Genomic DNA, 15,684 nt, shown 5'->3' on the forward strand with positions numbered 1-15,684 from the left:
GCTATATGTAGTTGTGTTAGTTATTCCCATTTATTATAGCTGTCAGTAGCTAATTAGCATGTAGGTTGACTATATGTAGTTGTGTTAGTTATTCCCATTTATTATAGCTATCAGTAGCTAATTAGCATGTAGGTTGGCTATATGTAGTTGTGTTAGTTATTCCCATTTATTATAGCTATCAGTAGCTAATTAGCATGTAGGTTGACTATATGTAATAATATTCATTCCCATTTATGGTAGTTATCAATGGATAAAAGTAAGTTGGCCGTTATGTAGTAGTGTTATTAATTCCCATTTATAATAGCTATCAGTGGCTAAATAATATTTATGTTTTATATGTAGTTGGAGTTAGTCATTGCAATTTAGTATAATGGCATAGCTATCAATGGCCAAATAACATGTAGGTTAGCTATATGTAGTATTAATAGTCATTCCCATTGATTATAGCAATGGGTTGGGTATATGAAGTGGTGTTTGTTGGCCATTCCTTTTTCTTTAATTTAGAAAATTACTCTTTATGTTGTAATTTAAGACAAAATCTTGAATATTATATGTGTGCTTTAGTGAGTTTATCTTTACAAAGTTACACCATACACGTATCAGGAGGAGGTAATCCATACTCCAACTTGAATAAGATGAACACTCTTGCAAAAAAATAAACTGAGAATTATGCAAAAGAATTTTCAAGGAATAACAGGCTTGGGGCTGATAATTATCAAATGTATAACTTTAAAGTATACGACTTTAAATGAAAATATCCATATTTCACATTTAAATAAGTTGACAAGAAATATGTGATTTCATAAAAGCTTGAACTACATTTGCAAGCTAACGTGATTATGCAAAATCCATAAAATGTTAACCCTATTTGGGCCTTTAATCTGTCAGTGCATATGATTTTATTATCTGACTACACCCCTTCATGAGTGCCCATTAATTTACTGTATTCAAGTTAAACTTGCATGTGAAATCTGTGTATATTGAATGTAAGTACTGTAATTAATTTATTTTATTCCATTTCCACTCTACTACCAGCATGTGAGATATTTTAACTGGAACTGAGTTTTCATTTGACCCCTTTTAGAAGAGTCCCAGATTCTTAAAAAGTATTGAAACCAGTTTTCTACTCATAACTTTTGTAAAGAATACAGATAACCTAGAAGAGGCCTTGAGGCCCTATGACACTGCATGCTAGTAGTGGTTTTAGGACCTTATGATTCTGCATGTTGTATAGATAACCTAGTAGAGACCTTGAGGCCCTATGACACTGCATGCTAGTAGTGGTTTTAGGACCTTATGATTCTGCATTTTGTATAGATAACCTAGTAGAGGCCTTGAGGCCCTATGACACTGCATGCTACTAGTGGTTTTAGGACCTTATGATTCTGCATGTTGTATAGATAACCTAGTAGAGGCCTTGAGGCCCTATGACACTGCATGCTTTATAATGACCTTTGGGGTTTATGCCCTTATGATACTGCATGTTATATATATATATATATATATATATATATATATATATATATATATATATATAACTGAGTAGGTGCCTTATTAGCATGTGATACTGTTAATTATTTATTTTCATAAATATTATTTTTATATTTGTGAAAACTTTAAATTTTTCTTGATTTAACAAATTAGTGAAGGAGACCTTATATTTTCACAAAAGGGTTATTTTTTGCTGGGTCTTTAAATTTCTTGTTTGAAGGAACCAAAAAATCTACCTAAATTGATGCTGTATGAAAAATAGTGAATCCAGTGAAAGCAAGAGGAACCTAAAGTGCTTAAATCTTACAATAAATAGCTGGATGTGGAGTACTGCCATTACCTCCGATGCAGTGATAACCATTCTCACCTTGTCCTGCATTGTAACCGATAGATATGGTGGCTTGGGTCATCTAGGGTTACAACAAGTAGGACATTGATATCATCCAGTATACTCAGTTGATTGGAATTTTTGTGTTACATCAGATCACATTTTTCTCTGGTTACAGCATGGTAGGGACTCGTTCCAGCATTCTCTAGCATTGTCCTGTACTGAACAAAAGTCTTCAGATGCATCAGTGTGTGTGCAAGGAGTTTAAATATGAGGGTATACAACACATCAATAAGAGTCCATCACTGATGGAATGTAGTTGAGAATTGCTTGAGAATATATGTGTACTTGTATGCTGTATATTAGTCATTATACTTGATGAAGAAACTAAATCATGTGAGGAAATTCTGTTAGACTACATTACATGTCCTTTCTTTCAGTTGATGATGGACAGCTGTGCTTTGGGTAGAGGATATATCTTATGTCTCAGAAGTTGGTCAGTATAATCTTTTCCTTCATTTCTAAATTGTTGTTACTAACTTACTAGAAAAATATGCCATTTAGTGAATAAACATACGTAATGCATACTGTTCAGTTTTGGCATAAACTAAAGTAGGTACATAGACGATACTACATATGAATTTTGTTTTGAGTGGGCGTGAAGAATGTGTTTGATATGGCATATGAATATACCTACACTATTTTCATGTATGCATAAAAAATGAATTTTGGCTTTTTTGTGAAAGATATTGTACAACTCTCTGAAAAATCCCCATGTGTGTAGCGGGAGCTAGGCTTAGAGATATACAGTGTCATTGTGTCATCGGTCTGTCTGCACTGCAGATATGGTGATTTACCTTCCAGTTTTGAATAAAAATATCATTAAGGACTTATGAATGGACTAAAACTGCAGTCACAGGAAAGTTAATTTTTTCCTTACTTCTAAAATGGAACATAGGCTTTGGACTGTAAGTGACCCTTTTTATTACACCCTACTTGCTGAATACACACATTCTTCTTCCAAGAAAATTTCAGGGCAAATTTCAGACTAGCAGTATTTGATGCATTCATTTCTATACCAAAAAGGCTCATTAATTTACAGTACATTCAAACAATATTTTTATGTTTTCATTTAACGCAAGAAATTATTGATGCATTGAACTTAAAGGTGTTAATTTAAGCATATATTTTTTTGAAAATGAAGATTTGGTATCTTTGAAAGATGAGGATTGGATTTTTAAGCAAGATAATTCTAACAATATTGTTCTGTTTTCTTCTCTTAATTTTCTAATTGAACAGTCACAAGAATTTAACATGTAAACCAACATACACTTCCCTGCATGTTCTCCAGCAATGGAACAGTCTCAACAACATTGTGACACAATGTAATTCTAAACTGACATCGGTCAAAACAGCTGCTGCTCACTGTGATATGTATACCTTTATTGTGCAAATGTTTTTCAGTTTTATCCTCAGATTTACTAAACAGATTTGATTCCTCAGTAATATTAATAGACAAATTGAAAGTGCTTCCACTTAGACTTGCTCTTAAAAAGAAATATTTAAAAGAAAAATTCAATAGACCCTTGTTTTGAAACACTGAAGCTGAAATTGATTTTGGATGAGTTTGGTTTTTTAGATGATTTACAGTGTGGAATGTCTCCTCTCTGTGATGTCAGTAGTTACTGTCCCTCATGGTCTGTTTATAGCTGTGTTGTAACTATGAAAAGTATCTGGTTCATGGTACAAAAATTTATTTCATTAAAGTAACCAGGTATTTACGAAGTGTCTAATTAAACAAAGGGTAAAGTTTTCTCATTATCAAACATTTGGTTGACAATATTGTCAGTCTCAACGATAATTTCTCAGCCATAAATACCATGAAATACCCATAAACTGCTTGTCGTTACTTTACATATTTCCACATTAGCCACAGTGTCAAAAGCATCCATTTTCACCCAATATGACTGCATTTCAGTATGCCCTCAATAAGGCACTTCACTATAACACAGTTCCTGTTATAAGATATATTTGTTGATCCAGTTTGATAAAGTGGTAGTGAAATTATATTATATACTTTATTATAAGGCATTCTTAGTATCATGCAGTATATTCTATGGCTGTCATAGACTGTGATATAATGTAGGATTATTATATGCTCATTTGTTTCACCGTTAACTTTACATTATCAGAATGGTTCAATATTTTACAATATTGCACACCTTCATATTGTACTAACGCGCAGGACACATGTGCCCAATAGTGTATTAAGAACTACTTTGTAAACAAATCATGTACATTCGCATAGTAGGCACAATACGTTTTGGTTGATTAAATTTGTTTCTGAATGAACTAAAGCAGATGTTTCATGGACTGCACCATACCAGCTGTTTTGCTACATTCCACGTTAACATTTTGATACATTGTTTCAGATTTTGCGATAGACACCAGATTTCATAAATTTGCTTGGTACCTACAAATAACATGCAAGCTATAAAGGCATAAACTGTCTTCTTTAGCTGGTAATAAGAATGGCAAAAAACATGTACTTAGTTTTACATCCAGAATTTCCTCAAAATGAACTTTCTTAGTTCTGCAAATCCGAATTACATGAGCCATGTCATGAGTTCTCAAGCTTGATTACACATTTCGAAATTGTACTGTAATTTCGACTATATTCCAAGTGCAATTACATCTTCCTTACTGTACTCAAAATGAAATAAACGTTAAATTCAATAGCATCTTTTTGATAATTGCAATTGAAACACTTCATATTTTTCCCACATCATGATTTCAGATAGTCAATGACAGAACAAACACACTTGCAGATGTAAACATGTTTCTCCCACGCCACTTCAATCCAGTGTATTTCATGTACAATTTGCACAGATGAATCCAGTCCAAAATCACACACTTTCGTTGAATCAAAACAAAATACCAAAATCTATTCATTCCAGATCAGATGGAAAGGTTGTTGCAATGCGCATTCATTCACAATATGACTGCAAATTTCAATTTTAACTAGACATGCCATTTTCTTTCGAAAGTTATGTCGAGCGTGTGACTAAGTTCAAATTTATCTAGGCAGAGTTATGTGCACATTAATAATGATGTTGTGTAACGTTAAATCTGCGCTTGTGTATTTAGTTTGGAATATGGCATACATTCATTTACGATGTTTCTTGTAGTGTATTTTGTTTATATAATTAAGCCTTGGGTAGAATAAGAAAATGAGCATATAATAAAAATGTTACTGCATTTGTATCGGAAAATATGAACTCATTTTGTCGGATGGATATACTGCACTCCCAAGATCGTGCAATATTCCATCCAAAAAACTCGTATTTTCCCATCCAAATGCAGTAACCTATAAATACTGTATTATGTACTTCATTATAAGGCACTCTGCTATAAGGCAGTATTCTCCATGGTTCCCATGGACAGCATGATAACAGACTACTTATCATGTACTTCATTATGAGGCAGTCTGACTGTATAGCAGTATACTCCATGGCTTCCATGGACAGTGTTATAATGAGGGAATAATTTAGTATGTGCTTTATTATAAGGCAGTCTCAGTGTTCAACAGTATGCTTCGTCTTCCATGGAGAGTATTATGATGTGGGAATACTTCGTTCAAAGGCAGTCTCACTGTGTAGCAATATGCTTTATGGCATATAAGGACAGGATAATGAGAGAACACTTTATCGTGAACTTCATTATAAGGCAGCCTCACTCCATGGCACACTTGTGTGGTTTTATAATGAGGATATACTTGCTCATGAACTTCATTATCAGGCAGTCTCACTGTACAGCAATATACTCCATTGACTACATGGACAGTTTATAATGAGGGAATATTCTTCATGTACTTCATTATTAGGCTGTCTCACTGTACAGCATTATACTCTATTGCCTACATGGACAGTTTTATAATGAGGGAATATTCTTCATGTACTTCATTATCAGGCAGTCTCACTGTACAGCATTATACTCTATTGCCTACATGGACAGTTTTATAATGAGTGAATATTCTTCATATACTTCGTTATCAGACAGTCTTACTGTACAGCATTATACTCTATTGCCTACATGGACAGTTTTATAATGAAGGAATATTCTTCTGTACTTCATTATAAGGCAGTCTCACTGTACAGCATTATTGCCAGCATGGACAGTTTTATAATGAGGGAATATTCTTCATGTACTTCATTATCAGGCAGCATTATACTCTATTGCCTGCATGGACAGTTTTATAATGAGGGAATATTCTTCATGTACTTCATTATCAGGCAGCATTATACTCTATTGCCTGCATGGACAGTTTTATAATGAGGGAATATTCTTCATGAACTTCATTATCAGGCAGTTTAAATGTACATCATTATACTCTATCGCCTACATGGACAGTTTTATAATGAGGAAATATTCTTCATGTACTTCATTATAAGGCAGTCTCACTGTACAGCTTTATACTCTAAATCACATGGAAAGCATTATGGTGAGGGAATTTCATAATTCCTATGTTGTTTTTTTTGCAGGCAAATTCCAGGAGTTTGCAATATGTTAGCAAATAAACATCAGTCTTGAATTTGTTTAAAGAAAAACTTGATTTAAGTTATTAAATAATAAGTGAGGAAATATAACATTTCTAGTATTTCTGAGCTGTTCTAAACAAATGGAAGGAAACAGTTGTGAGTGCAGTGATGTTGTGATGGTAATGGATAGACCAGATAAAAGGAATGCGCAGAAAACTAGCGAGGCAGATTTTTCAGACAAAGAAGTTGTTACAATTCCAACAGAGGAAAGTGAAGATGGAGTTCTCATTGAAGACAGAGAACTGCTTGATAGAAAGGACGAAGTGGAACACTCAGTGAAATCCACAACTTCTGACAATAATGGAGGGGAAGTTGCTACAACAGCCAATACAACAGAGGAGGATCCAAACAAAATTTCAGCTCCAGACGGGGGCTGGGGATGGTTTGTGGTGCTTGGTTCAGCTTTGATCCATATCTTGTTAGGTGAGTTATCAAATAATTACATGGCTGTATTAATGAAATGTAATCTAATAATTACATGGCTGTATTAATGAAATGTAATCTAATAATTACATGGGTATATTAATTGAATGTGATCTAATAATTACATGGGTATGTTTATGTAATGTAATAAAGTATTTAAATTGCAATTTTCATGTTCTGAGTTTGATAACTATTTTATCAAGGATATCACTGGGAAGAAACGTTTTAAAATTATAAGGAAAGTAGAACAGGTAAACTGAATTTATTATTTTGAATGGGCCAGCTATGTAACATTTCAGTGATCAGTTTAAATTTGTCATCTAAGGGCAATACACAGTTGCTTGGTCAATGAAATTTGCTTGTTTGGCATGACATGTTTAAATGACCTATTCTTTCATCTTCATAGATATTACCTGATCATGATCCACTATTTTACATATCCATATATGCCATCTACAGTTTTGCATATGCATACATGCCATCTACAGTTTTGCATATCCATATATGCCATTTACAGTTTTGCATATCCATATATGCCATCTACAGTTTTGCATATCCATATATGCCATCTACAGTTTCTTCTCACAAAGGGGAAAGCACACCAGGATTCTCTAGTCAAATCTGATTTCATTTGGAGCAGCTTTTCATCACCACTTGAGTTAGTGGATGAATCATGACAGATTCCTGTCCGGGGTCCACATGCATGCAGCCAATTCCCACTCCTGTCAGTTTGCCCAGTGCATTAGATTATGTCTGGGACACTCATTTAGAACCCAAGGATTTAATTCTCCAGGGTCATTGTACACTGGACATATTATCCATTCACATCAATAGTCTAGAAATGAAGGTTGTATTTTGAGCTTTTGCACAGGTATATTAACAGAGGAAGAGGTCAGTGTATCATGATCTCCAAAAACAACATGTTTGCTGTAGTGTATGTCCAATATCAAGGAAGCTCACATGCCATTTCTCTCTTTGTGGAGGTCTGCAACCTCCTCCACTTCCTGGCAAAGAATAATGTATTTGTGCATAGTGACAGGCAGATCAGTCTTCATGGAATGGTCTCTACACTTCTCCATAATAGTCTCTTTTCTCACCATGGAGAAAGCTTCTGGTGGACCTGTTTGTGACCAGGCTGAACAACTGACACCATTTGTGTGTTTCTCTAGTCCCAAACTGGAGGGCATTGGCATTGAATGCATTCAGCTGTGAGTGGAATTGTCTATTCATGCACACACTGTTACTTTAACTTCTTCAAAAGTTAGAATTTCCACTGCTCATATCATTCTCATAGTTTCTCTTTGGCTCAAACAATTGTGGTTAAACAATGTTCAATGCCTGTTGATAGATCAACCCAGGTCCCTACCTCACAACACATGTACTCCTTCCTACATAATAGTCCGCACATTCTCCACCTTCACACTTTACTCATCTCAAGTGATCAATCTACCAGTACAAGATTTTTAAGCCAGGTTGCCAGTTGCATCATTCAGGCCATGAGAAACTTTACATCTGTTGTAGTGGCTCCAGGTGGCTTACTAGTCTAAAGCACTTCACTCTACCAATCACTGCCATATCACATCAGTCTGCATGGCTTTGAGTCTTGGGATTGGCCAGTGTGGGTATGTGAGAAAGCTTGCTGGTAACTTCCCATGGGTTGGTGGTTCTCCAGAGTTTTTCTAGGTGCTTCCTCCACCAGTTATACTGGTAGCCATGTATAGCCTATCATGTGCTGAAATATTGTGTTAAACCCATAATAACAACAGCAGCATCCAAGGTCTTTTTGATACCAGGCTGAGAATCTTGTGTGATTGATGCAATAATAAATGCATTGTCCTAGCTGGCCCTCTGTGGGTTCCATGGCTGATTTCATTTTGTTTCTTTTCAAGAACAAAAAATGTTCAGTATCAGCTATCAAGGACTATGGAGCTTCCATTTCCAAGATGCTTAAATTCACTCAGGGCACAACAGTTGCTTTGAAGTCACACCTTGCTGATCTGGTTAAGTATTTGGAGCTGCAGAGACATGTCCTCTGCTCTCTTATGCCTGGATGGAACCTATTTTGTGTTTTGTGGTTTTTAACTAAAACCCCATATGAACCATTTGAACCATTGAGTGATGCTTCCTTCCACTAAAGCTATAATTATTTACCTTGGCATTGCAAGAAGATGGAGTAGGCTTCATGCCATGTCTGTTGACAAAAGATGTCTCTGTTTGATGGGAATTATGAATCTGTTTATCTCCTTTGTTGTCTGAGATTTTTTAGCAAAACATCAGTTACCTTCAAGAGTCCCATTCCCTATGGAGATCTCCAATCTCTGTCGAGTCTCTGCTTGAGATCAATAAGATAGGATTGTATGTCCAGTTTGGAAACTGTTTCTATCTTAAGGCCACCATAAAGGTTCCATTGATATTTTAGCTTGCATCATCTCACATGGGATTGTCTCTACCATCAAAAGGACTTGTCATTCCTTTACTGATATATACATCTCTTTTACAAAACTAAAAGCTTGAGCTGTGACTGCCTGATAAGAATGTTTTAATCATTCTTCCTTGAAGGACATCATGAAGGTTGCGTTTTGGCCATCACTTACTACCTTCCCTTCCTTCTGCCTCAGCTCTTTAGCACAAGAGAGTGAAGACATTTTTTTCTGGCATCATGTGTGGCTCAGAGAGGCACCAATATTCAGTAATGTGGATCACTCTCATGAACAGTGAGGACATTCCATTTTTCAGTTTTTGATCAGTTTTATCACATTGCCTAGTACATACAAAGTCAGCTACATAGTAGTCATTTGTTATGTATTGCTGCTGTTAATCCATCGCTATTGTCAAATGCCCGACCCTGCTCTATGTTTTGTCATAATCATCATATATGAAAAGATAACAGTTTTGAATATGGACATACGAGATAAGTTAGTGGATCATGTCTTATTAACAATTTTCACTCTGTGGGTTGGGGAGCCTTGAGTGGTCGAGTGGTCTAAAGTGCTTACCATTACGGATCACTACCATCTCACCTCTGTCTGCTTGGGTTTGAGTCTCTGGCTCGGCCAGTGTGGCTACGTGAGAAAGCTTGCCAGTAGCTTCTTGTGGGTTGGTGGTTTTTTCCCCCAAGTTTATCCTCAACCACTTATACTGGCTGCCATGTATCCTATCTTGTGCTGAAAAATGATGTTAAACCCAATAACAATAACAACGACAACAACAACTCTGTGGGACAGATGAGGATGTTCAGCATGAGAAAAGAATAGGCTATACAATGGCAGTGGGTGAGTATTGCATAATTAAAGTTAGTTTTATCCCACCCACCCCAAAATACTTGTCAACACATAGCAACAACAATGGGTTGGATTAGAAGTAGGGTGTACAAGTGATCTAAGCAAGCTGATGATAATCACTCCATCTGTCAAAGTTTTTTAGGGCACAGGTTGAAGTATGCTTGCAAATTTGTTCCAAGCAGTTTTTATCCCAGGAAAAAAAGAGAGTCAAGAGACATAGACACACAATGGTGTGGATGCCAAGAGAATTGTTGGTCAATTTCTTCAAGAATTGGTCTCTGGTGGTTGAATGATAGTCCATTCAGGAAAAGATCATGCAATGACTACATTTGTCAGTGCAGGTTTCACCACACATCATCTACAGTGCCACAACCAGAACATACCATGACAGCACAGACTAAAGGTCAGTACCAATTTATTATGTTGACCAACTGGAAATGTCTTGGACATTTCGTTTGCCACATTTTGAATATGGAACCATCTGTCATGCACCGTTCTGGACCCAAGACAGCATTCATCACTTGGTCATGCCAAGTCCAGCCCAGTTTTAATTTTGGTGGCTACCCAGCAAACTATTATGTTAATCATTATTCCACACAATTCAGTATGGGTAGTGTGTAAACACGGAAGACTGACACTGGACAGGTCCATCACTTGTGCCAGCTCCATTGTAAGCCAATACTGGTTACAGTAACTCCCCATTTCTGGACATGCATCACCATTCTTGGACACTTCATGACACTCACAGTGAACATCTGGAGGCCACCATGTCCCATAATGGATTGACTAAAAGCCTCAAATAACAACCCTGGCAACCACTTTCACCACCTCAGTCATTGTTTTCTTTGCAGGAGGCTTCATTGTTATCCCATTCTTTTAAGTTTTGAAGATGATTGGTACTCACAATCACCAGTTTTATTCCATAATTCTTCTGTACCAAGGGAGGGCTGGGCTTTATGTTCAGCCTTTGAACAAGCCTTCCTGGTTTGGCCTTTTCTTGCTCCATTATTTACCTCATATTGAATTCCTGCATCTATAATAAATACTGTATCATGTATTTAGTAGTATAATTCATGGCACATATGGACAGTATAATGAAGGAATACTTAACAGCATGATTTCAAATAGTAACCACAGTCTTGACACTGCTTGGAAAGCTTATTCATCACCCAAGAATCGGAAAGCATTTTTTCATTTCTTCTCACAATGATGACTTGTACAGTCGAACTTCAACCAAGAAAAATGTGCTGGTCTTGTACACGTAAGTCCCAGCTGTCAGCAGGGATATTATGAGCCTGGCAATGTTACAACTTTCCTCTACATGCGTGTACCATAAATACTTTATCTACATGTAGCATTTGGTTTGTAACTTCACAGCAAATTGGCTTCATACACTACTTGTCTTACAGCAATATTTCGGTTATCTGAGCATAATCTGGACACCATTATTAGTAACTCTGGTGTCAGACATACCTAGGATTCAATCTTGTGCATTGCATGTGCACTAAATGGGCATATTAATGCCCATGCTCCATTCCCAAACATTATTTCCATTAATCTCAATTTCTGCATTCCTGTCCTTATCAACACTGCCAGAAGATCATCATAAGTCCATTCTCATGTCACAATCACCACTACCATCTCATTCAAACTCCTATTCCACAGCTAGACAGAGGAGGTTGGGAAATGGGCAGGATTCAGAGCCCAGCTTTCACTTTCATGTTGAGAACATGATGGAATCCTATCAGGAAGGCCTTTTGTTTTAGCAAGAGCCTAGGTTTTCAGAGCCAAAGAAGACGAAACAAGTGAATTAGAGACTGGTTTTGACTCGCATGTTCTGTTTTATAGACTTCTCACAGAAAAGCATGTCATGTTGATACTGCCTTTTCCTGATATTCTTGTGGAGTAAAGCTTCCTCGCTTCATCATGGAATGGGAGAGGCTGCCCTGATAGTAAATGGCTCTTACAGACTCTATGAGGGCCGTAAGATCATGTTAAGTGATCCTACCCACTGTCAACAATTTCTTTGCTACAATTTTTGGCCGCATTCAGGTTGGATATGTGAGTAAGCATAGCCTTTAAGGATGTGTACCCACATATTCTCATTCGCAGATTTTCCATGAAATTGTTTATGTTAACACTTAGGGAGACCAGATACCAGTTCAAGGTATTTGCGTTTGATCAGAATTTCAGTCCTTTGGACTTCATTTGTGTCACACTTAGAACAACTTCAATGTCCTGGACAACATTCCACAAGCGCCAACTTTTGTACCAAGACATGAAACCTCTTGTTTTACTCATGTTGCCTAGGATTCCTTGTCCAAAATGACAAATCCTTCCTCATACCATCCCAGACTTTTCATTTAGTTGGGCATAGAGTTCAAATGCCTTTTAAGTCAAGTTTGTCTTCTGAGGAAGACGGTTTAGTCTTGATCTCTTGTGTCTTTTCAAGAGCTGATCTTGTTTTGTTTATGAGACCCTTAAGATGATCTTTCAATTCCAGTAATGGCAAAAACTTGTCCCTGTGGACCAAGATGATCAATTTTGAGCAGTGTGGGGTCTCATACAGTGTGTAGAGGACTGTTGCTATGGGGCAAGCATACGATGTGTAGAGGACTGTTGAATATGGGGCAAGCATACGATGTGTAGAGGACTGTTGAATATGGGGCAAGCAGACGATGTGTAGAGGACTGTTGAATATGAGGCAAGCAGACGATGTGTAGAGGACTGTTGAATATGGGGCAAGCATATGATATGTAGAGGACTGTTGACTATGGGTCAATCATATGGTTAACTATGGGGCAGGCATACGGTATGTAGAGGACTGTTGACTATATGGGACAGGCATACGGTATGTAGAGGACTGTTGACTATGGGGCAAGCATACGGTATGTAGAGGACTGTTAACTATGGGGCAAGCATACGATGTGTAGCGGACTGTTGAATATGGGGCAAGCAGACATGTGTAGAGGACTGTTGAATATGGGGCAAGCATATGATGTGCAGAAGACTGTTGACTATGGGGCAATCATGCGGTTGACTATGGGGCAGGCATATGGTATGTAGAGGACTGTTGACTATGGGGCAGGCATACAATGTGCCATTCATGGTGCTCTTATTTTTTAGGTGGTTTTGAGCGATCATCTGGAGTTCTCTTCCTTGAACTGCGGGATAGGTTTGGTCAATCGGCAAGTACCACTGCCTGGGTCAGTGCAATATTTTCCACAACTCGACTCATGATGGGTAACTAAATGTTCTGTTTCTGTTTCAATAAATTAGGGTATATTAGGATGCATTTTTGTATTCTTTATCGCTATATGTCTTAGTGACCATCATGAAACATCATTTGGTATGACTACATCCTAATGAGTATTGTGTGTGCTTGTGTGCGTTTTGGATTTTTAACGTAACTTTACAAATTTTGCAGTTCTATCTCTACAATGTCAGCAGTGTGGCAGTTTGAAAAGATGTCTAGCACTGGGGCATCATGTCGCTGACATGTAGCATGATGTCCCACCCAGTCACATTAACCTGACATCAGGCCAACCAGTCCTAACATTAACCTGTTACTGCTTGGCACTTAGCTATGCATTTGTTAGTTCCATTTTTAGAAGTCACCACTTTAACTGTGCAGATTTGAAATATGCTATACATGTCAAATTATTCATACTGACATAGGTTTAACTATGCAGATTTGAAATATGCTATACATGTCAAATTATTCAGACTGACATAGGTTTAACTATGCAGATTTGAAATATGCTATACATGTCAAATTATTCAGACCGTGACAGGTTAACTCATTAACCCCTGGAGGTTTTTGTCATTTTTGCCTGAAATGTGAGTAAGAAACGCATTTTAGGAGGCTATTTCAGAATACATCCTAATACATTGACTTCCAAGAGATTTTCCATTAACCTAGTTCCTAGTTGTGTTAGAAACATAATTTTTCATAGGCTATTTCACTCGTGCTTGAGCAGTTGGGTTTAAGTTGGAATTCTTTTTTTGTTTTTTTTTCCGCTTAACGGACCTATCATTTTTGCTTTATTCCAAATGCCCATCTTATCCTACTTTTTGCAAAGGTTCACCTGTCTTTGTGCAGTTGAGACCAGTCAGCCTTAGATATGAGGCCAAAAAGTCTAAAATCCAGACACAAAAATCAGATTCCGAATGCGGGCGAATTTTGGGTGGAAAAAATGTTGGGTCCCAAATATGAGGTTTTTCCATCTGTATTTTGTAGTGCAACTAGAACGTCCAGATTATTTGGTAACATTGTAGAGCTACATCTGTCTACCTTTCTATAATACCACCCACTTTAGTGTATCTTACATGACCTTGATGCTACAGAGCTCGGCAGTAGGCTACTGCCTCCTGCCATGTAAACTTGGTGCCAGGGGTTAATGAGTTAAACTATGCAGATTTGAAATACGCTATACATGTCAAATTATTCAGACTGTGACAGGTTAAACTGATACAAATCTAGAATATGCCCATGCTTGTGAAATTATTAAGATTGTTGGATGAATTAATTGCATTTTAAATGACATTCATTAATATTGACCATAGAAGGCAGTCTGTTAAGCTGACTTTACAGATATCAAAAAAACATGATTAGATTTTGTGTGAATAATACACTGAAATGTATGAAGATTAAAACAATAAAAACTATACATTTTTTGTCAAGTTTTTATAAATGGACCTTTTCCAATAAATTTGGTGGTGAACTTTTCAGTTTAATAGAAATTGAAAATTCCAAATGCTTTGAAAACCCAAGCATTGAAAAATATATGTGTATTTCAGTCTGTGCCATGTAATTCCCAGATAAATAAATAAAATAGAATTCTGTGTATGTGCAAACCAACAAATTTTATAAACTTCAAAAGATAATTTATTTCCCTAGAATACAAAGTTAAAATTTAAAAAGAGCTTATAGTATTGTGAATTAAATCCCGTATAGTCCAAAAAGTTCTATCACCAGACCAGATGAGTAAAGTTCTAATCCCAGTGGTGTTGGAAAAAAGCTTCAGCTCTGAATTTGTTGATATGTCTATAGTGATCTTTGATGTGAAGATGTGCCAACAGTCTTTTGATGAATTACAATAATATAATCCAAGATGTCCTTGTCTGAATTCACTATAATTCCAAGTTAATGTCTCTATCCAGGATTATTATTGTTGATGAGCACTAATGGAATTTCCACTGAATAATAAATTAGTAAATAATTCCACTCAACTGAAATACTGAACACAACAATAGGACTGATTCTGCTTCAGATGTTAAATGCAAGAATGAGTAATTTCTCAAGTATTAAAACCCCTCTACTTGACCCAGTTTACAGTTACCATTTACTGGAAATACTCCATCACATAATGGAATTTTGTATTCTAGAACATTCAAAGTTGTCAACAAGACAAGGTCTATTGCTAAAATTATAATAAAGAACATAGTAAACATCAGTTACAACAGGCTTATCTATGGGTAATACCAGTGTCCAAGACCCAGACCCCAATAAACATATTGACCTTCATTGATAATGATCCTAATATTTAACCACACCAGGGTT

At 36.5% G+C, this 15,684-nt stretch overlaps 1 protein-coding gene across 1 annotated transcript in view; it reads left to right on the top strand.

Annotated features, from left to right (window-relative positions):
- LOC149778389 (monocarboxylate transporter 4-like) overlaps window positions 1-15,684 on the top strand; it is a 74,815-nt gene that overhangs the window by 20,361 nt on the left and 38,770 nt on the right. The window contains exons 2-4 of the mRNA XM_089939213.1: window positions 2,260-2,315; window positions 6,361-6,840; window positions 13,248-13,364. Of these exons, the coding sequence (XP_089795339.1) occupies window positions 6,498-6,840; window positions 13,248-13,364 (460 nt within the window). The 5' untranslated portion in view covers window positions 2,260-2,315; window positions 6,361-6,497. The remainder of the gene's footprint in view (window positions 1-2,259; window positions 2,316-6,360; window positions 6,841-13,247; window positions 13,365-15,684) is intronic.

The sequence above is a fragment of the Sinohyriopsis cumingii genome, chromosome 17 (assembly GCF_028554795.1).
Source record: "Sinohyriopsis cumingii isolate HCF-2022 chromosome 17, ASM2855479v2, whole genome shotgun sequence".
Taxonomy (NCBI): Eukaryota; Metazoa; Mollusca; class Bivalvia; order Unionida; family Unionidae; genus Sinohyriopsis; species Sinohyriopsis cumingii.